General features: G+C 32.9%; 1 protein-coding gene across 11 annotated transcripts in view; it reads left to right on the top strand.

The window, feature by feature from the left end:
- Positions 1 to 20,906, top strand: part of LOC143082183 (uncharacterized) — a 76,658-nt gene that overhangs the window by 34,916 nt on the left and 20,836 nt on the right. For 7 of the 11 annotated variants that reach the window (XM_076257762.1, XM_076257758.1, XM_076257759.1 and 4 more), the window contains 12 exons: positions 1,425 to 1,504; positions 2,705 to 2,809; positions 3,156 to 3,279; positions 8,725 to 8,742; positions 11,335 to 11,358; positions 11,909 to 11,988; positions 12,845 to 13,087; positions 14,164 to 14,274; positions 15,421 to 15,520; positions 16,543 to 16,663; positions 17,512 to 17,665; positions 18,721 to 18,879. In XM_076257762.1, the coding sequence (XP_076113877.1) occupies positions 1,425 to 1,504; positions 2,705 to 2,809; positions 3,156 to 3,279; positions 8,725 to 8,742; positions 11,335 to 11,358; positions 11,909 to 11,988; positions 12,845 to 13,087; positions 14,164 to 14,274; positions 15,421 to 15,520; positions 16,543 to 16,663; positions 17,512 to 17,665; positions 18,721 to 18,879 (1,319 nt within the window). Of the gene's footprint in view, positions 1 to 1,424; positions 1,505 to 2,704; positions 2,810 to 3,155; positions 3,280 to 7,868; positions 7,905 to 8,724; positions 8,743 to 11,334; positions 11,359 to 11,908; positions 11,989 to 12,844; positions 13,088 to 14,163; positions 14,275 to 15,420; positions 15,521 to 16,542; positions 16,664 to 17,511; positions 17,666 to 18,720; positions 18,880 to 20,906 lie in introns of all 11 variants that reach the window. The other 4 variants (XM_076257767.1, XM_076257763.1, XM_076257761.1 and 1 more) reach the window with 3 other exon arrangements.

Here is a 20,906-nt window from a genome sequence, read left to right as displayed (position 1 = left end):
TATGGGACAATTTAACAAATAAAATGAAATGTAGGGGAAGTCCCTAGGGTCACCCTACCCCCCCAGTGGCAGATCCAGAAATTTTCATAAGTGGGGCCCACTGACTGACCTAAGAGAGGCCCGCTCCAGTCACGCTTCAGTGATTCCCTATATAAGCAACCAATTTTTTCTCAAAAAGGGGAGGCCGGGCCCCCTGCCCCCTAAATCCTCTGCATACCCTATCTGTTTGAGAAATTGAAAACCGTTGAGATCCCCACCCCTAAATTATATATATTCATATGTATGGGACAAAATAACAAATCATTTACATTTACTATGGGCAGGTCAGTCAGACCTCACCTTTGATCCCTGTTGTAGTGAACATTTGTCCGATTCGTGTCTCATAACTTTTGTACTATAGAACACAAGCTCAGTTTTTTTTTCCAGGGAAACCAGTCCATTCATACTATTACATGTTCATACTAAGTCAAATTGAACTTCTAGCAGTCAAATAAAACCAAGGTTAACTACCAAGTAGAACAACTGCAATCATTGGGAACTTGTACCACTGCAGACTCACCATAAAAAATATACATTGATATATGCATTGCTTTTGAAACCTTGATAACATATAAATTATTTGCCTTAATAAATTAATCATTAGATAAACATGAATGTACTATATATGAATGTTTAATGTTGAGGCAACATTGCCACAGTTTTCATAATTACGGTTGCCTTGGTTTTTGGTTAACTGCCTTCAGCGCTTACAGCGCTTTGATTAGTTGTTTGAAGTGAAGTACTGTTGGGTTTTTGTCTCGCCTTTATTGAGTCAAAATGCGATACATAGGTATACTGTTTTCAGCAGCTGCGGCGTCAACAATGTATTAATTTGTGATAAGGTCTAGTTTATGATGCATCACAAGTGATAGGTCAATGATATTTGATATGCAGTTTTATCAGCTTTGACACATTTCACTTCCAGGGCTCCTCAGTCGTGGTCTATTTACTTTGAAACATTTGCCATGGAGATTATATAGCCCCACCCCCTCATCATGATTCATTGACTTTGAAACTTGTACATAGTTTACAAAGTGATGTTTGAGTTTAGGTTTGTTGAAAGGGAATAACTTATAATAAGTCAATGGTATTTGGTATGCAGTTGAATTAGCATTGACACATCTCATTTCAATGGATATTGCTTAGCCATGTACCTACAATCATTGTTCATTGACTTTGAATATTTGCATTACTTACATGTTAAAGTATTGCTATTTTAATTTCAACATTTGCATTATCAAAATTACAAAAAGGCGAGACATATCTCTGTAATAACAGTTTTATTTGACCCTTTACTTGCTTTCAATTGGAATATACATTTGTATAGAAGATAGGATCACATAGGAGTTTTTTTGGTTAAAATAGCTTTTGTTATTTTATTTTAGCTCAGGAAAAATTGAAGAAAAGATTTGATATAAAGTACTGTCAGAAATGGATGCAGCATGTGGAAGATGTCAAAAGTGAGGTTAGTATCTTGTTACTATGGATATAACTACATGTGCAAAAATATTTACTGACAGGTTAAACCTTTTACAACAGCATTCTGAAATGAGCTTGATAGTTAATACTAATGTATCTAAATCTTATAATCTTCTTCACAACAAAGCTTTAAGCTGGTGAAGGCTCATACAATTACAGATGTGAATAAAAAGACTGTGGATTCATTTATTTTTTTATGCCCCACCTACGATAGTAGAGGGGCATTATGTTTTCTGGTCTGTGGGTCCGTTCGTTCGTTCGTCCGTTCGTTCGTCCGTCTGTCCCGCTTCAGGTTAAAGTTTTTGGTCAAGGTAGTTTTTGATGAAGTTGAAGTCCAATCAACTTGAAACTTAGTACACATGTTCCTTATGATATGATCTTTCTAATTTTTAAGCCAAATTAAACTTTTGACCCCAATTTCACGGTCCACTGAACATAGAAAATGAAAGTGCATGTTTCAGGTTAAAGTTTTTGGTCAAGGTAGTTTTTGATGAAGTTGAAGTCCAATCAACTTGAAACTTAGTACAAATGTTCCCTATGATATTATCTTTCTAATTTTAATGCCTGATTATATTTTTTATCCAATTTCACGGTCCATTGAACATGGAAAATGATAGTGGGAGTGGGGCATCCGTGTTCTTTTGACACATTCTTGTTAGGTACTAATTTTTCATGAAAAAAGAGAAAAAAAAATCACATGAGAATGAAAAACTGTGCTACAAAAGGATTGTAGAATAATACCATCATAATGAATAATTATCTACAACTAAACATAACGGAGGAAAGAATTAAACCTTTATTGCTATTTTCAGGTACACATTATCATGCAAAAAGATGCTTTGAAAGGTCGTAAAGAACACAAATGTATATATAATATATTATACTGGGTTCTTTTGCTCAGCTTTATAAAACAAAAGCTATCTGAAAATGCATTGAAATGATTGAACCAATGAAAATGATAGAATGTCAAGTGCCATTGAAATAGACTTTGTTGCTATTTTAATGCTAAATAGAAGTGAATTTAAAACATGTTATACTTTTACAAATTGTGACTTTGATTGAGAGTTGTCTCATTGGCACTCATACCACATCTTCTTATATCTATATATATTATCTTAGTAAAAAATATTTCATGTGTTTAAAGTATGGATGCCTTATTTTGTAACTATTTATTTATTTTTGATAGGTTAGAAAACAGATCCGTGATAAGATGAAGGACCGATTTGATGTCATAGATGTTCCACGTAATATCAGTGTTAATGACTATTGTCTGTCTTGTGTTGTTAACTTAGTGAGTATTCATTTGATTATAAGTCTTCTCATTACATATATTTTGAATAAAAACAAATCATCAATTTTACATGCTATATTAAAGATGATTGAGAATTTTATTCATTGTCAGGTTTTAATAATGTGATTTAACATACATTTTATTGGCAATTGATTAAAAATTATGCATAAAAAAGATGACAGAAATAACCAATAGTATTGGACGATACAAAAAACCTGCATCACCAACACTTACTTCTTGGAGCAAATAGAAAAAAGAAAAACAGCTCTTCTACTGTTGCCACATAATTAACATTTATTGGAGTACTCATATTAGGACAATAAACTGATAAATGTGTTTTTTTCAGACTTTAACCAATGGATCAGGCTTTTATTTAGCCATGCAGAAAGAATCTCTGCCAGAAGGGAGAAAAGTTGTGTTGAGAAATAAACGTACAAAAGATTTTCATGATGATTTCAGTGGAAAACGAGGTTTGTATTCATAAAAATGATTGGATAAAACAGCTATAATTCTAGAGTTATTGCCAACAGCTTAACACAATCGCAGTCAATGTTAAATGGATATTTTAATAATTTTATTTTGGACATTTTAAAGTATGTAATTATAGTAATGAAAACAGTAATGAATTGGAAGTTGTCAGCATAAAAAAAACTCAAATCTGCAATTGGTACTAGCGCCTTTTACAACACTGTTTCTGAATTATCAGATAATTTTCCTGTATTAGCTTAATTCGGATTCTTTCTGAAAGCAAAAAATAGCTACTTATTAAGTCTCCAAAACAAAGTTTGGAGACTTATTGTTTTTGCTCAGTTCTTATTATTATGTCACCCGATCGACAATGTCGGGTGACATATTGCTTTTCCTCTGTTTCTTTTTCTGTATTATTATTATTATTCTTCCACCTATTTTGTCCGGCAGTTTTCTCGGAGCCAATGAAACCAATCTTAATGATAGTTAACTATAATGAGGAACACAAAATTCCGGGTTGCAGTAGGTCTTAGGACCATAAAAATGGCTGCCGTTACCATGGAAACGGAACAATTGTGAAAAATTCCAGTTTTTGGTTTTAATGAATTATTTGGTGTTGCTTTAACTTAGAATCTTTATATTTTGATACAATGTAGGTGCCAGGCACATACTGGTTTTGGATGATTTTGGCAATCATTGGAACTATCATGTTGCCATGGAAACTACACCAAAAATTTCCAAAATATCAAAATGCTCCAAATTTAATAAAACTCCACAGTAACGATGAGCAACGTTGGTAGATGTGCAATTTGGCGTTGGAATTTCAAAAATGTCTGCCGTTACCATGGAAACAAGTCAAAAATGGTAAAAATGCCTCAAAAACCTTAAAGTGGCATTTACTTTCTTAAAATGGTAGGTCAAATCCATTGAAACTTTGATGGTATGTTCCCTCCCATGTACCAATGTGGTATCTGCCATTAGAAATTTGGAATGGTATCTGTTACCATAGAAACCAGCCAAAATGTCAAAAATTTCAAAAATTTCAAAATGCTCCAAAATTTATGAAACTTAATATATTTGTTGACTGTCAAGTCTGCATGAGACTTTTGAAGTTGGAATTTCCAAAATGGCCACCGTTGCCATGGAAACTGCAGAAATGTCAAATATTTTCAAAATGCTCCAAACTTAATGAAACTTCATATTATTGTTAACTGGCATGTATAGATGAGACTTTTGACTTTGGAATTTTCAAAATGGCTGCTGTTGCCATGGAAACAGAAGAAATGTGAAACTTTTGACTATGCTCAAAATGTACTGAAAATTTACAGAAAGATATATCGCAATGCGTTGATCTGCATTCACTGTTAAATTGTTTTCAAATGGCTGCCGCTTAGTGGCAATAGGGGAAGGGTGACATCCGCTATTGCTTGCAATGGCAATTCTAGTTTTTATTATGGCACCCTCAACGGAGTTGGGGTGACATCTTGTTATTGTTCGTTTCTTTTTTTTATGGCACCCTCAACGGAGTTGGGGTGACATCTTGTTATTGTTCGTTTCTTTTTTTTCTTTTTATTATTATTATTATTATTTTTATTCTTCCACACATTTTGTCCATACTATTTCTCAGAATTGGGCAGACCCATGTTGATGGAACTATACCATAATATGAACCGCCATGTTAAGTTGTGCAAGAGACATTGGAATGGTAAAAAATGGCCACTGTTGCCATGGAAACTGATCAAATGTGAAAAAAAATGCAAATTTTAAATCTTTCATTATAAGACCTACCTGGATGAAACTTAGTGGTAATGTTCCTTGGTATGCCTAGATGTTGTGACAATATAAGAAAATTCCAAAATGGCCGCCATTGTCATGGAAACAGGGCGAAAGTTTAACATTGGCCCTATGGAAAAATACATTAAAGAAGCATTTGCTTGAAGAATATAGCATCAATCCCGATGAAACTTTATTGATATGTAACATGGCATGTCCCAAAGTGGCACCTGTCTTTGGAATTTTAAAAATGGTACCCGTTACCATGGAAATAGCAAAAATTTCAAAAATTTCAAAATGCTCCAAAATTAATGAAACGTTACAACAATGTTAATACACATCTGTAGATGCAATCTTTGACTTTGGAATTTTCAAAATGGCTGCCGCTGACCTGGCAATAGGGGAAGGGTGCCATCCGCTATTGCTTGCAATGGCAAATCTAGTTCTTTTTATTATTATTATTTTTATTCTTCCACACATTTTGTCCATACTATTTCTCAGAATTGGTCAGACCAATGTTGATGGAACTATACCATAATATGAACCGCCATGTTAAGTTGTGCAAGAGACATTGGAATGGTAAAAAATGGCTGCCGTTGCCATGGAAACTGATCAAATGTGAAAAAAAATGCAAATTTTAAATCTTTCATTATAAGACCTACCTGGATGAAACTTAGTGGTAATGTTCCTTGGTATGCCTAGATGTTGTGACAATATAAGAAAATTCCAAAATGGCCGCCATTGTCATGGAAACAGGGCGAAAGTTTAACATTGGCCCTATGGGAAAATACATTAAAGATGCATTTTCTTGAAGAATATAGCACCAATCCCAATGAAACTTTATAGATATGTAACATGGCATGTCCCAAAGTGGCACCTGTCTTTGCAATTTTAGAAATGGAACTCGTTACCATGGAAATAGCAAAAATTTCAAAAATTTCAAAATGCTCCAAAATTAATGAAACGTTACAACAATGTTAATGCACATCTGTAGATGCAATTTTTGACTTTGGAATTTTCAAAATGGCTGCCGCTCACCTGGCAATAGGGGAAGGGTGCCATCCGCTATTGCTTGCAATGGCAAATCTAGTTATTCTTCTTCTTCTTCTTCCTCTTCTTCCGCCACTTTAAAAAATGAACTTGTCCGCAGCGTTTCTCCAAAACCGCTTGTCAGATTGACTTAGAATTTCATAAAATGGTAGACTAATATGTCTAGGTGAGCCATCAATCTTTCGTTTGTGCATTGGGGTCTATTAAGGGGTATTTTGGGGGGTAGAAATGAGGAAGGGGTTTACTATAGAACCCTATGGGATTTTATTTTCTAAAATTTTCAAATGAATATAACTTGAAAACTGTAAGTGATAGATACATGCAGTCTTCAGAATTGATTATAGGACAATAAAACAAATCACATGAAATATAGGGGGAGTCCCTGGGAGTTCATCCCCACCCCCTTCAATTTGAGAATATGCTTATATTTTGTAAACGGTCCAGATCCCCACCCCTAAACCATATATATTCTTGAATGGGACAATAAAACAAATCAAATGAAATTAATGGGAGGTCCCAGGGGGTCATCCCCACCCCAGTCAATTTGAGAATGTGCTATTATCTTGTAAATGGTCCAGATCCCCACCCCTAAACTACATATATTCTTGTAGGGGACAATAAAACAAATGAAATGAAATTAAAGGGAAGTCCCTAGGGGGTCATCCCCACCCCCTCTTGTTTGAAAACTTGTAAACGGTCAACATCCCCACCCCTAAACCATATATATTCTTGTAGGGGACAATAAAACAAACGAAATGAAATTAAAGGGAAGTTCCTAGGGGGTCACCCCACCCCCTCTTATTTGAAAACTTGTAAACGGTCAACATCCCCACCCCTAAACCATATATATTCTTGTAGGGGACAATAAAACAAATGAAATGAAATAAAAAGAAATTCTGTAGGGGGTAACCCCACCCCCTCTTATTTGAAAACTTGTAAACGGTCAACATCCCCACCCCTAAACCATATATATTCTTGTAGGGGACAATAAAACAAAAGAAAGGAAATAAAAGAGAATTCTGTAGGGGGTAACCCCTACCCCTCTTGTTTGAAAACTTGTAAACGGTCAACATCCCCACCCCTAAACCATATATATTCTTGTAGGGGACAATAAAACAAATGAAATGAAATAAGAGGGAAGTCCCTAGGGGGTCACCCCACCCCCTCTTGTTTGAAAACTTGTAAACGGTCAACATCCCCACCCCTAAACCATATATATTCTTGTATGGGACAATAAAGCTAATCAAATGAAATTAAAGGGAAGTTCCTGGGGGTTGCCCCACCCCGTTCAATTTGAGAATGTGCTATTATCTGGTAAACGGTCCAGATCCCCACCCTTAAACCATATACATTCTTGTAGGGGACAATAAAACAAATAAAATGAAATGGAGGTAAATTCCCTGGGGGTCACCACCACCCCCTCCTGTTTGAATACTTGTAAATGGTGGAGATCCCTACTCGTAAGCCATATATATTCCTGTATGGGACAAAAAATCAAATCAAATGAACATGGGTCCATATGAATGGCGTGTTATGGGAGCTTTGTTTGGGAGACTTCGTAACAGCATCCTGTTACAATTACTTCTTGTTACATCTGTTATATTAGATATAAATGTTAAAGATTAACCATAGTGCATCTAAGATTTCAGTCAAACTATTTAGAAAATTGTTACTTTTCATAATAATTTTTTTTTTAAATGTTTAAATCCTATATATAGATAGATGTTTTCAATATATACAGACATTGTTCTGTGTTTTTATCATGTAGATGCTGAACCATGGTCATTTGGCAAAGATCATAATGGTAAAGTGGAATTTGTGATTCTGAGCCTTATTTTGTGAACTTGTTTGATCCTTTTCAGAATATGTATGACTCAATACAGGCAGAATCCAAATATACCCCTTTGACCCTCAATTTTGATTCCTTATTTTGTGAAATTGTTTGATCTTTTTCAGAATGTGTATGGCCAACACATGCAGGACCTTAATTTACTTTTGACCTTTGACCCTCTTGAACCTCTTAGACAGAGTGAGACCATATTCTTATGTTTGACTGACCCTTTATTGACAAAATTATTTAGATTGTGTGTCAGCCTTTTCTTTTTTTAATACCTCAAACATAGGAATGACTGTGACTTCCTTTTGACCTTTTCTTTAAAGTTCATACTGTTTGTTAATCCTGGCTCTTAGTTTACAGTTGGAGCTAAAGTCATCTATTATAATCCTATTTAAACACCAGTTTTGATCCTGAACCTTTCTTGAGTTTGCCTCTGTCCTGAACTTTGACTTTTGTTTAGATAAAAGTTTATTATTGCTTTTTTCCCAAAATGATACCAGTAGCTGACATTATAACTTAGATGTAGAAAACTTAACAGAAAAGATTGTAACTTGATTTTAGAGAAAAACTATGGCTTTGAAGCTGTATTTTCTTTATCTGGCGAATTAAAAAACACACACAAATGATGGTACTGATAGCTGATGATAGGATTTGGAAACTAAAGTTTATGTTTGAATTACGAGCTCAAATTTATGACCTTGTCCGGTATTTTGAATTATAACACTTGGAATCTGTTGTTATCTGATTATTATAGAACATGTGTTATAAAAATACATTTTATGTACAGGAAAGAATATATACAGAGGTATGTGTTATGAGTGACAGCTGTAGTCATGTTGTTATAGGTGATGGTTTGGGCGTTTTATCATTTTTTGTTTTCATTTGCATAAAATTTTGTTGAATTTATTAGATTTTGCAAATACTTGTAAATTAGATATGCAGTTATTTGCTTATTTTTTCCACCAATGTAAGACCTCCTTTTACATGAAAGATAATAGCACATTCTGTGTAGTATTAATTTTGGTCAAGGTTTAACAAATAAACAATTGGCTTATATTTTTTTTTAACTAGGGTTCATCAAAATTTATGACACATCCATATTTTACATTTCATTTATTTTAATCAAAGAGAACCTCTGAATTCAGTTCTCAGATACTAAGGGGTCAACTATTGTATTACTTGGTGTAATGGACATCTTGGGGAGTATACCAGCCACCTTTGAAAACAAATCACATGTGTTCAAAATCAGATCTTTAGTTATTACAAATCTTACAAAATAACTTTGTTTAAAGCTGCATTTTTTAAATGAATTCTAGATTCCTAACCAAGAGAAGTAACTCTGACTTCATTTTCATGCTACATTGACTGGTAATACTATAAATAATAGAGATGGATCCAGGATACATCAAAAATAGGGTTTGTCCCTCAAATAAATCAGTTTTTTATGCCCCACCTATGATAGTAGAGGGGCATTATGTTTTCTGGTCTGTGGCTCTGTTCGTTCGTTCGTTCGTCGTCCGTTTGTCCTGCTCCAGGTTAAAGTTTTTGGTCAAGGTAGTTTTTGATGAAGCTGAATTCCAATCAACTTGAAACAGTACACATGTTGCTTATGATATGATCTTTCTGATTTTAAAGCCAAATTAGACTTTTTGACCCCAATTTCACAGTCCACTGAACATAGAAAATGAAAGTGGGATTTTCAGGTTAAAGTTTTTTGGTCAAGGTAGTTTTTGATGAAGCTGAAGTCCAATCAACTTGAAACTTTGTACACATGTTTCCTATAGTATAATCCTTCTAATTTTAATGCCAAATTAGATTTTTACCCGATTCACGGTCCATAGAACATGGAAAATGATAGTGCAAGTGGGGCATCCGTGTACTTTGGACACATTCTTGTTTATCAATATTTTTAACCTACAATCGTATGGTGTTGTTTTTGTTTGCATTAAATTATTTCTCAGTTTTCATGATTTAAAATCCCAACTATCTTTTAGAAAAGATTTGATGAATATATTAGGGTTGAAGAAAAAAAATTGTTAGAAGGCAAAGTTTGTTACCATGGTTTACCATTATTTTACTTTAACATTTAAACAGTAGTTTGGTTTTTGAACGTTTACTGTATGTATATATTCAATATAACCAAGAAATAAGTGGAAAGTAGATATATATAATTATTGAATATTCGTATAAATATTATTGTATATTTATTTTAAATTGACAATTTTTAGCTCACCTGGCCCAAAGGGCCAAGTGAGCTTTTCTCATCACTTGGCATCCGTCGTCCATCATAGTTAACTTTTAAAAATCTTCTCCTCTGAAACTGCTTGGCCAAATTTAACCAAACTTGGCCACAATCATGTGGGTATCTAGTTTTAAAAATGTGTCTTGTGACCCGGCCAACCAACCAAGATGGCCACCATGGCTAAAAATAGAACATAGGGGTAAAATGCAGTTTTTGGCTTATATCTCTGAAACCAAAGACTTATGAGCAAATCTGACATGGATAGAATTGTTTATCAGGTCAAGATCTATTTGCCCTGAAATTTTCAGATGAATGGGACAACCTGTTGTTGGGTTGCTGCCCCACAATTGGTCATTTTAAAAAAATTTTGCCGTTTTTGGTTATTATCTTGAGTATTATTATAGATAGAGGTAAACTGTAAACAGCAATAATGTTCAGCAAAGTAAGATCTACAAATAACTCAACATGACCGAAATGGTCAGTTGACCCCTTAAGGAGTTATTGCCCTTTATAGTCAATTTTTGTCAATTTTGTCGATTTTTGTTATCTTGTACAAAAATCTTCTCCTCTGAAACTACTGAGACCAAACTGGTCCACAATCATCATAGGGTATGTAGTTTAAAAAATGTGTCCGATGACCCTTCCTGCTAACCAAGATGGCTGACATGGCTGAAAATAGCACATCTAGGGTAAAATGCAGTTTTTGGCTAAAATCTCAGAAACCAAAGCGTTATAGCAAATCTGATGTAGATGAATTTGTTCGTTAGGTCAAAGTCTATCTGCCCTGAAATTTTCAGACCAATTATGCAACCCATTGTTGGGTGTCTGCCCCGGAATTGGTAATTTTCTGAAAATTTAGCAGCTTTTGGTTATTATCTTGAATATTATTATAGATAGAGATAACCTGTAAACAGCAATAATGTACAGCAAAGTAAGACCTACAAATAATTCAACATGATCAAACTGTTTTACTTTGAAAGTTATTACATGTTTATGTCTGATTTTATTCATAAAACTTCTGCTAACAAATCCATGACTAGGAAGTGTTGATGCTCATTGAATATAAAACTTCTGCTAACAAATCCTTGACTAGAAAGTGTTGGGGCTCATTGAATATATATTTTGTACTTTTAAATAACTTTTATAAATTTTCAGAAAAACAGGATGATAAGAAAAGTGGTATAAGTTTTTAGACAATATATTTGATTGATTTGAATGTACTTAGAGAAAATGGGAGCACACTGTATGGTTTTGTTTTCCTTTGCTGTATTTGTACTATATCAGGGGTGAACTTTTTATATCACATCAGTTGCATGGAAAAGAGCTATACATTTTTCAAGAAGATTGGTTTTAGCAATTTTATACATATACTTGAGAGTGGTGTTTTTGCCATCATATTGTCAGTCCAGTAGTCCAAACACATATTTGTTTCTAACAATTCGTTAATTCTAGTTATGAATTGTTATGTGTGAATGCAGAATGTTTGCTTAATGCCCAGTGGCAAGTCTTTTATTTATATTGGGGATAATACAGAGATATATTGGTATATTATTCTGCTTCTATACATATCAAACTTTCCTGGAATCGCAATTATTGTTCTTGTATATCTGTCCCTTTTTCAAAAGTAGCAGTTAAAATGCACTCAATTATTTCTAAATCTACAATGAGTAAATCTATCATTAGTCTTCTTCAAAAGTCAGTTATACTAATTTCAATTTTTATTTTGCAGGACCAAGTGTAAGAGAATTACTAAAGTTACCGTCGGTTGGTTTGGTTGATGTACATCCGAATGATCATCCAGAGTATGAGGTCAGTACAATGTAGATATATCAGGGGAGCAGTGATATTGAGGAGGAGATGGGGGTGTTATTTACTGATCTTACAATTATTGTTTGGGTTGATATACAAAGAAACGATTATCTTGATTTTGAGATCAGTATGATCTTCCAAAGAAGGGAAAAGAAGTGAACAACAAATTACTGCTAACCAATGTATATTCACCAATGTTTTAATTTCAGAAGTAAAAGAATAAGGCCAATATAAAAAAAATGTCTCAATATGTCAAACTTGGATAAACTCTTAATGAACATATTAGCAAAATTATAGAACATTGTGAATATAAGTCTTTGCAAAATTTGTCTTAAAGGACCATATGCACCAAAAAAAAATCAATCTAAAAAAAATGTTTTGTTTAGGTCATTAAAACCATTAGCTGATGTTGGCTCAGATATATCTCATTAACCCTTACCATGCGGTGCCCATTTTGAGCACAAATACGGACTTGGAAAATTGAAATCGGATGAAAGCCGGTTTTCTGGAGGGGTGGGCTTCCCTTCTGTGTCTTACACAGGAAGTTTAGAGGCCTAAAACTTGCAAAAATAGTGCAAACCCACAGGCATATAACTACTGATCATAATTATTATTGAAAAGGCATAGGAAGTCAAAAATCGGAAAAAAATGCTGAACCAAGATCAGATTTAAGATTCCTCTGTAGTACATTTTGTATAAATTGAACTTGTATTAAAAGATTAACTGTATTAAGAGACCACTTTTTGCTCTCACTTAATCGGTCTCTTAAAATAGGTTTGACTTTACATGAATAAATTCATCTAAAAAAGTTCTTTATGACTATATGGTATTACATTTTTTGTATTTGTCATTTTAGATATATGTTGAAGCCTCTAGTCGAAACAAACAACTGAAAGCTGGCCAGCAGTTTCTGTACCAAGTTTTCCATGGCAACACAGTATCATGGCAGAGATTATTTATAAAAGCTGCAAGAGACAATGAATATGAGACTGTTGAAAAGATGATTGTATTTTTCCAAAGTCATCCTGCATTTATTAATTCTAAGGAGCCAAAATCTGCTAATACAGCTCTGCACTGGGCTTGTAGAAATGGACATTTTGTATGTATACCATATAATCATGCTTCTAGAAATGGTCTTTTATAATTATTTGAAATATATACTAATACACAAAAACATTGAAGTCAATTAATTTGAATGTCTTTTTTGTTTTTGTTTAGTATATTCTCTATTAAGGTAGCACAATACAAAGATTTTTTTACTTCCAATCAATAACCTTTGAAATGCTGTAACTTTCTTATGAATGCATAGAAAATAATAAAAGAGGTATATATAGATAGATTAAAGATTAATCTTTTAAATGAATGCAATATCTTTATTATGCAATCATTATGTAATCAATTATTATGTAATTAGTGGCAAAATCTGGGTAAGTTCACTTGAATGAATTTAGCTCTATCATCTCTTTAACTATACAGAAAATTTTAACGAAATCTTAATCAACACATCATGGGCTTCAAAAGAGTGTCTCAGATTGTCTCTATTTTATTCCATTCTCTCATAAATCTCTAATTAGTGTAAACATCCTAACCACATAAAAGAAGATAATGTTTAATTAGGTGTAAAATTTGTTCTATACATTCTATCTGAAATCTGAGACACCCTTTTGTAGATAATGGCCATAGGAGCAACATATAACAAAATCAATCCTTGAGGGATACCTATGCAGAAGCTAATTTCATTTGAAAGTGGAAATTTGGTGAAAAATATTTTAGACACAGTTAACATTATAATTGGTTACATAATTGTTGCATAATACTAACATTGCATTTATTTGAAAGAGTAATCTGTTAGCTATCCAAAATTACCACTTTTATAAAATTTCAAGCATTATTAGGAAAGTTACAGCATTTTAAAACTTAGGAGTTGGAGTTATAAAATCTTTGTATTGTGCTACTTTAACATACAGAAATCTTACAAATGCTGTCATGAATGGCCAGACAAAGGCACTGAAAATACAGAAACAATGCAAATACTAAAACAACTATAGGGGCACATCAATAAATGTGTAAGATAACTCAACATAAGTACCTTTCCTTTGATAGTCATTTTTATATGACCGCACAAATCTTTGGGGTCGTATATTGGTATCACGTCGTTTTATATTTTTATTACAGGATGTTGTAAGATTATTATTGGAAAATGGTGCCAATATTGATGCTAAAAATATAATGAAGAATACTCCATTGAATGCTGCTATTGAAGGTCTTCATAGAAAAGTCTGTCATGTAAGTGTAAATCATAACAAAGGGAGAATACTCCATTGAATGCTGCTATTGAAGGTCTTCATAGAAAAGTCTGTCATGTAAGTGTAAATCATAACAAAGGGAGAATTCTCCAATGAATGCTGCTATTGAAGGTCTTCATAGAAAAGTCTGTCATGTAAGTGTAAATCATAACAAAGGGAGAATACTCCATTGAATGCTGCTATTGAAGGTCTTCATAGAAAAGTCTGTCATGTAAGTGTAAATCAAAACAAAGGGAGAATACTCCATTGAATGCTGCTATTGAAGGTCTTCATAGAAAAGTCTGTCATGTAAGTGTAAATCATAACAAAGGGAGAATACTCCAATGAATGCTGCTATTGAAGGTCTTCATAGAAAAGTCTGTCATGTAAGTGTAAATCATAACAAAGGGAGAATACTCCAATGAATGCTGCTATTGAAGGTCTTCATAGAAAAGTCTGTCATGTAAGTGTAAATCATAACAAAGGGAGAATACTCCAATGAATGCTGCTATTGAAGGTCTTCATAGAAAAGTCTGTCATGTAAGTGTAAATCATAACAAAGGGAGAATACTCCAATGAATGCTGCTATTGAAGGTCTTCATAGAAAAGTCTGTCATGTAAGTGTAAATCATAACAAAGGGAGAATACTCCAATGAATGCTGCTATTGAAGGTCTTCATAGAAAAGTCTGTCATGTAAGTGTAAATCATAACAAAGGGAGAATACTCCAATGAATGCTGCTATTGAAGGTCTTCATAGAAAAGTCTGTCATGTAAGTGTAAATCAAAACAAAGGGAGAATACTCCATTGAATGCTGCTATTGAAGGTCTTCATAGAAAAGTCTGTCATGTAAGTGTAAATCATAACAATGGGAGAATACTCAAATGTTGCAATTCTTAGAACAAACAAAAATTCCTTTTCATTGACATTTGACAAAGTATATGTATTTGACAGTATTAAAAAAAGTTTATGAAATGTTTTAAGTATTTTAAATCTACTCCATTTGAATAAAGAAAATGTTATATGTGTTTTAAAAATTATAAGGTTCCAGAGATATGATCAATTTTGAGAAAAAAAAGAATTTTATGAATGTTTTTAACAACATAATTTAGTAAAATTTACATATTAACTTCTTTTATATTTTGTAGCTCCTTATAGAATGGGGTTGTGATGTTCACTGTAGAAATACCAAACAACTTTCACCGTTTGAAACTGTCAAAAACGATGACTTTAAGAAATATTTAATAGGTATGTAAATCAAACATATTACCAATGAAATATGAAAATTCACACAAAATGCATAAAAAGTGAAATAACAAAAATATCTAACTCCAATGAAAATGCAAAACAGAAAGTCCCTTATCCAATAAGAATATCAAAAGCTCAAACACATAAACAAATGAAAAACAACTGTCATATGCCTGGCTTGTTACAGACGTTTACATATGTAGAAAAATGATGGATTAAAGCTGGTTTTGTAGCTATCAGAAACTCTCACAATTTATGTAGGAATAACAGTTCTGTTTTTTTATAGCAACTCTTCTACAGTACTGTTATTTATTATGCAATTTTAGCAAAATCTTCAAAATACAACCTTTGAATTATCCCTGAAACCTTGTTGCCAACATCTGTGACAGATTTCAGAAAAGTTTCTAAGTCCTGAAAATTTCAATATGAATTACAATTTGTTATTGTAATAAGATTCTTTGGAAAAGGAGCTTCAGACCCTCAACAATGTAATTGACGGTAGATGTCATCCAATGAAAAGTGGCATTACATTTTATATTGCATAAAAATTTGGGAAAAGCAAATGATAGAAATAAATTGAATATAGTAAAGCTGCTCCTGAGAGGAAAAGTTTTATGAATCTGAAATACAAAGGGCAAGGCTAATCTTGAGACAAAATCAGTAAAGACAAACCTCACTGCTTTCCAAGAAAATTCTACTACAAGTCATAAAGAAATGATGTTTTGTGAATGTACACATCTTGGAAAGTTACAGTTCATATTCAATGGACAAATAACTTTGGTTAAGAATAACATCCTTTGTAATGATCAAACAAAAATATATAGTATCTCCTTATTTGGTTACAAGCATGTGACAGTTTTCTGGAAAAGATTTGTAGGAGAAAGTATACTGTTAAGTCGTAAACATGTCAGTATAACTAAGAATAATAATTAGATTTTCTATATTAAAATAGCTATAAGGGATTAGATAAAGTGTATAACAGCTCATGGCATTCAGTTAGATAACTCTATCTTTTGTTCCAGAATTATATGAACACTATTCCAATATAGTACCTAAAATAATGTCAGGTGATATGGATCTATTGGATAGAACCTTGTCAGACCATTCCAGGGGATATAAAGAGTATTGCTGTTTAAGAAGCAGGTCAGTATAAATAAAATGTAGGACTCATCCTAAATTGATAACAGATGCAATCAGGGTTCTCGCTAAGGATTTTTGAAGGGGAGTCTAGGGACTCATCATTTTTAGGTATGATGAGTCCAACAGCAAGAGGAAAATACTTTATTGCAATATAAAGTAATATTTTAGTCTCCATTTCCTAACAGAGCAATGAAATGAAATCAAATTCAGATCACTTTTAAACTTTTGCTATAAAATGATGATATTTGTGTTTAACTGTGTTCAGTTTATACAAAATATTTCAATCTTGATGCATCTGTGGACTCACCAGTTTTGGAAATGGTGAGTCCAGACAGATTATGATGAATCAAGGACTCATGGACTCGCCTTAGTGAGAACCCTGGATGCAATTTAAAATTTTTGTCTCACCTTGACTACGAGAGACTTAGGTATGTTGTTTCTGGTAGCGTCAACAAATTGTAAAAGTTTGTGATCAGGTCAGTTTAAGGTGAACTACTTGTGTTTTAACTTCTGTAAACCAGCTTATTTTGGTGGAAGCTTTATTTTACATTCAGCCCTTTATAGTCCATTTCACTATGATTTAATTTCACGACTTTCAAATTAACTGGATTTAGTTAAATAAGAAAAGATCCAATTTTCACATTTTCACTACTATTCAGATTATTTTTCTACTCATGAAAGTCACAAACATTAGTTGGTTTACGGTATATTCAACCCCATAATGTTAAATAATTGATATCATATTATCTTTCCTAGGATCTGTTCCTTCAGATATAGATTCTGTGAGGTATGGCCTTTGGTATGAGAAGAATGATATGACAAGAGATGTTACAAAGTATTTCTATTTTCAGATGTATAAATGGCAGTACCCTACTTCACACTACAGCTTATCACGGCCACATACAAGGAATAAGAGATATCCTGTCATTGAGGGTCGATGTTAATGTGAGGGACTACAAAGGAGCTACGGCATTACACAGATCCAGAAATGCTTCAATACTTGAGGTAAAAATAGATTTACAGCTTTACACTTAAGTGAAACTGAAAAAATAAATCATATGTGTGCAAAGTGACACCAACAAACACATTTTATGAGTTTCTCCACGTCTTTTCATGATTTATATTTACAAAAAAATATTTCACTGCAGACTGGTCATATAGGTGTAAGTACCAATTTTGTTTTTAATATTGTTAATTTGTATTCATAAAATCACCTCATGCTAAAAAAATATATACATGGTAGTTACATTACAATTTACTTTTATCTTACTTGATAGTTACATTACAATTTACTTTTATTTTACTTGATAGTTACATTACAATTTACTTTTATCTTACTTGATAGTTACATTACAATTTACTTTTATCTTACTTGATAGTTACATTACAATTTACTTTTGTCTTACTTGATAGTTACATTACAATTTACTGTTATCTTACTTGATAGTTACATTACAATTTACTTTTATTTTACTTGATAGTTACATTACAATTTACTTTTATTTTACTTGATAGTTACATTACAATTTACTTTTATTTTACTTGATAGTTACATTACAATTTACTTTTATCTTACTTGATAGTTACATTACAATTTACTTTTATCTTACTTGATAGTTACATTACAATTTTCTTTTGTCTTACTTGATAGTTACATTACAATTTACTGTTATCTTACTTGATAGTTACATTACAATTTACTTTTATTTTACTTGATAGTTACATTACAATTTACTTTTATCTTACTTGATAGTTACATTACAATTTACTTTTATCTTACTTGATAGTTACATTACTATTTAATTTTATCTATTAGATGCTATTTTGTTAGTAATTAAAAAAACTGAAAAGGAGAAGTAGAAAGGACAAGTTAGACACTGATGATAGATTTCCCATTGTCCACAATGTTTTATGACAAAATGTGCTGTATATTTTAGGAGATACTTGACTCAGGAGCTTTAGTTGACACTGAAGTCTCTGAGGGAAACACACCTCTACATGTTAAATGTTACGGAGAAACCATCAATGTTTTGTTACATGATATATGTTGTATATTGTAGGAGATACTTGACTCAGGAGCTTTAGTTGATGCTGAGGACTCTGAGGGAAACACACCTCTACATGTTAAATGTTACGGAGAAACAGGGAAACCAGCAGAAATGGCCAGTATAGAACTTCTGCTTCATAAAAATGCCAACATTTGTAAACGGAACAACAGGGTAAGATATCTGATTGTTAAAGCCACCTCCTATTCAGCTAGTCTGTCCATCTGTGAGTGGGAATCACAAATCATTTACACTCTATCCACAGAATTACTAGGGAGACCAGAAATGGCATGCTTATTTACCTCTACAAAAAGATGTGTCATGTACAAGGATGAATTAACATTTAAAGTTATGGTAATAGCCCCCCCCCCCCTCCCTCCCTCCCCTCTCCTTCTGAAATTTACAGAAATACTTCCTGTTGTCACTGTTGGTCCCCAGTAAATTTGGTATCATCATTCCACATTTGGAAGATAAGCTATGTATAAAGAAGGAAATTATACATTGAAAGGGGGTTAAGATTGCTGATAGCTTGTTATAAGTAGGTGGGGTCCTTAATTTAATGCAATAGTAAAAGGAACAACAGTGTAATATGTTGTATATTGTTTAAATAAGAAATTGATCTTCATTTGTTAAATGATGGGGTTTTTTATACGACCGCAAATTTTGAAAAAATTTTCGTCGTATATTGCTATCACGTTGGCGTCTGCGTCGTCGTCGTCGTCGTCGTCGTCGTCGTCGTCGTCGTCGTCGTCGTCGTCGTCGTCGTCGTCGTCGTCCAGCGTCCGAATACTTTTAGTTTTCGCACTCTAACTTTAGTAAAAGTGAATAGAAATCTATGAAATTTTAACACAAGGTTTATGACCATAAAAGGAAGGTTGGTATTGATTTTGGGAGTTTTGGTCCCAACATTTTAGGAATAAGGGGCCAAAAAGGGCCCAAATAAGCATTTTCTTGGTTTTCGCACCATAACTTTAGTTTAAGTTAATAGAAATCTATGAAATTTTGACACAAGGTTTATGACCACAAAAGAAAGATTGGGATTGATTTTGGGAGTTTTGGTTTCAATAGTTTAGGAATAAGGGGCCAATAAAGGGCCCAAATAAGCATTTTTCTTGGTTTTTGCACAATAACCTTGGGTTAAGTAAATGGAAATCTATGAAATTTAAACACAATGTTTATGACCACAAAAGGAAGGTTGGTATTTATTTTGGGAGTTTAGGACCCAACAGATTAGGAATTAGGGGCCAAAAAAGGACCCAAATAAGCATTTTTCTTGGTTTTCGCACTATAATGTTAGTATAAGTAAATACAAATCTATGAAATTTAAACACAAGGCTTATGACCATAAAAGGAAGGTTGGTATTGATTTTGGGAGTTTTGGTCCCAACAGTTTAGGAAAAAGGGGCCCAAAGGGTCCAAAATTAAACTTTGTTTGATTTCATCAAAATTGAATAATTGGGGTTCTTTGATATGCCGAATCTAACTGTATATGTAGATTCTCAACTTTTGGTCCCGTTTTCAAATTGGTCTACATTAAGGTCCAAAGGGTCCAAAATTAAACTTAGTTTGATTTTGACAAAAAATGAATCAGTTGGGTTCTTTGATATGTTGAATCTAAAAATGTACTTAGATTCTTGATTATTGAAGTTTTTTTGGTCCAGTTTTCAAATTGGTCTACATTAAGGTCCAAATGGTCCAAAATTAAACTTTGTTTGATTTCATCAAAAATTGAATCCTTGGGGTTCTTTGATATGCCAAATCTAACTGTGTATGTAGATTCTTCATTTTTGGTCCTGTTTTCAAATTTCAAATTCTACATTAAAGTCCAAAGGGTCCAAAATTAAACTAAGTTTGATTTTAACAAAAATTGAATTCTTGGGCCTCTTTGATATGCTGAATCTAAACATGTACTTAGATTTTTGATTATGGGCCCAGTTTTCAAGTTGGTCCAAATCAGGATCTAAAATTATTATATTAAGTATTGTGCAATAGCAAGTCTTTTCAATTGCACAGTATTGTGCAATGGCAAGAAATATCTAATTGCACAATATTGTGAAATAGCAAATTTTTTTTTAATTAGAGTTATCTTTCTTTGTCCAGAATAGTAAGCAAGAAATATCCTATTTGTGCAATAGCAAGAATTTTTTTTAATTGGAGTTATCTTTCTTTGTCCAGAATCAACTTAAATCTTTGTTATATAC

The sequence above is a fragment of the Mytilus galloprovincialis genome, chromosome 7 (assembly GCF_965363235.1).
Source record: "Mytilus galloprovincialis chromosome 7, xbMytGall1.hap1.1, whole genome shotgun sequence".
NCBI lineage: Eukaryota > Metazoa > Mollusca > Bivalvia > Mytilida > Mytilidae > Mytilus > Mytilus galloprovincialis.
The sequence above is the reverse complement of the archived record's forward strand: the minus strand, read 5'-3'. Positions and strand labels throughout refer to the sequence as shown.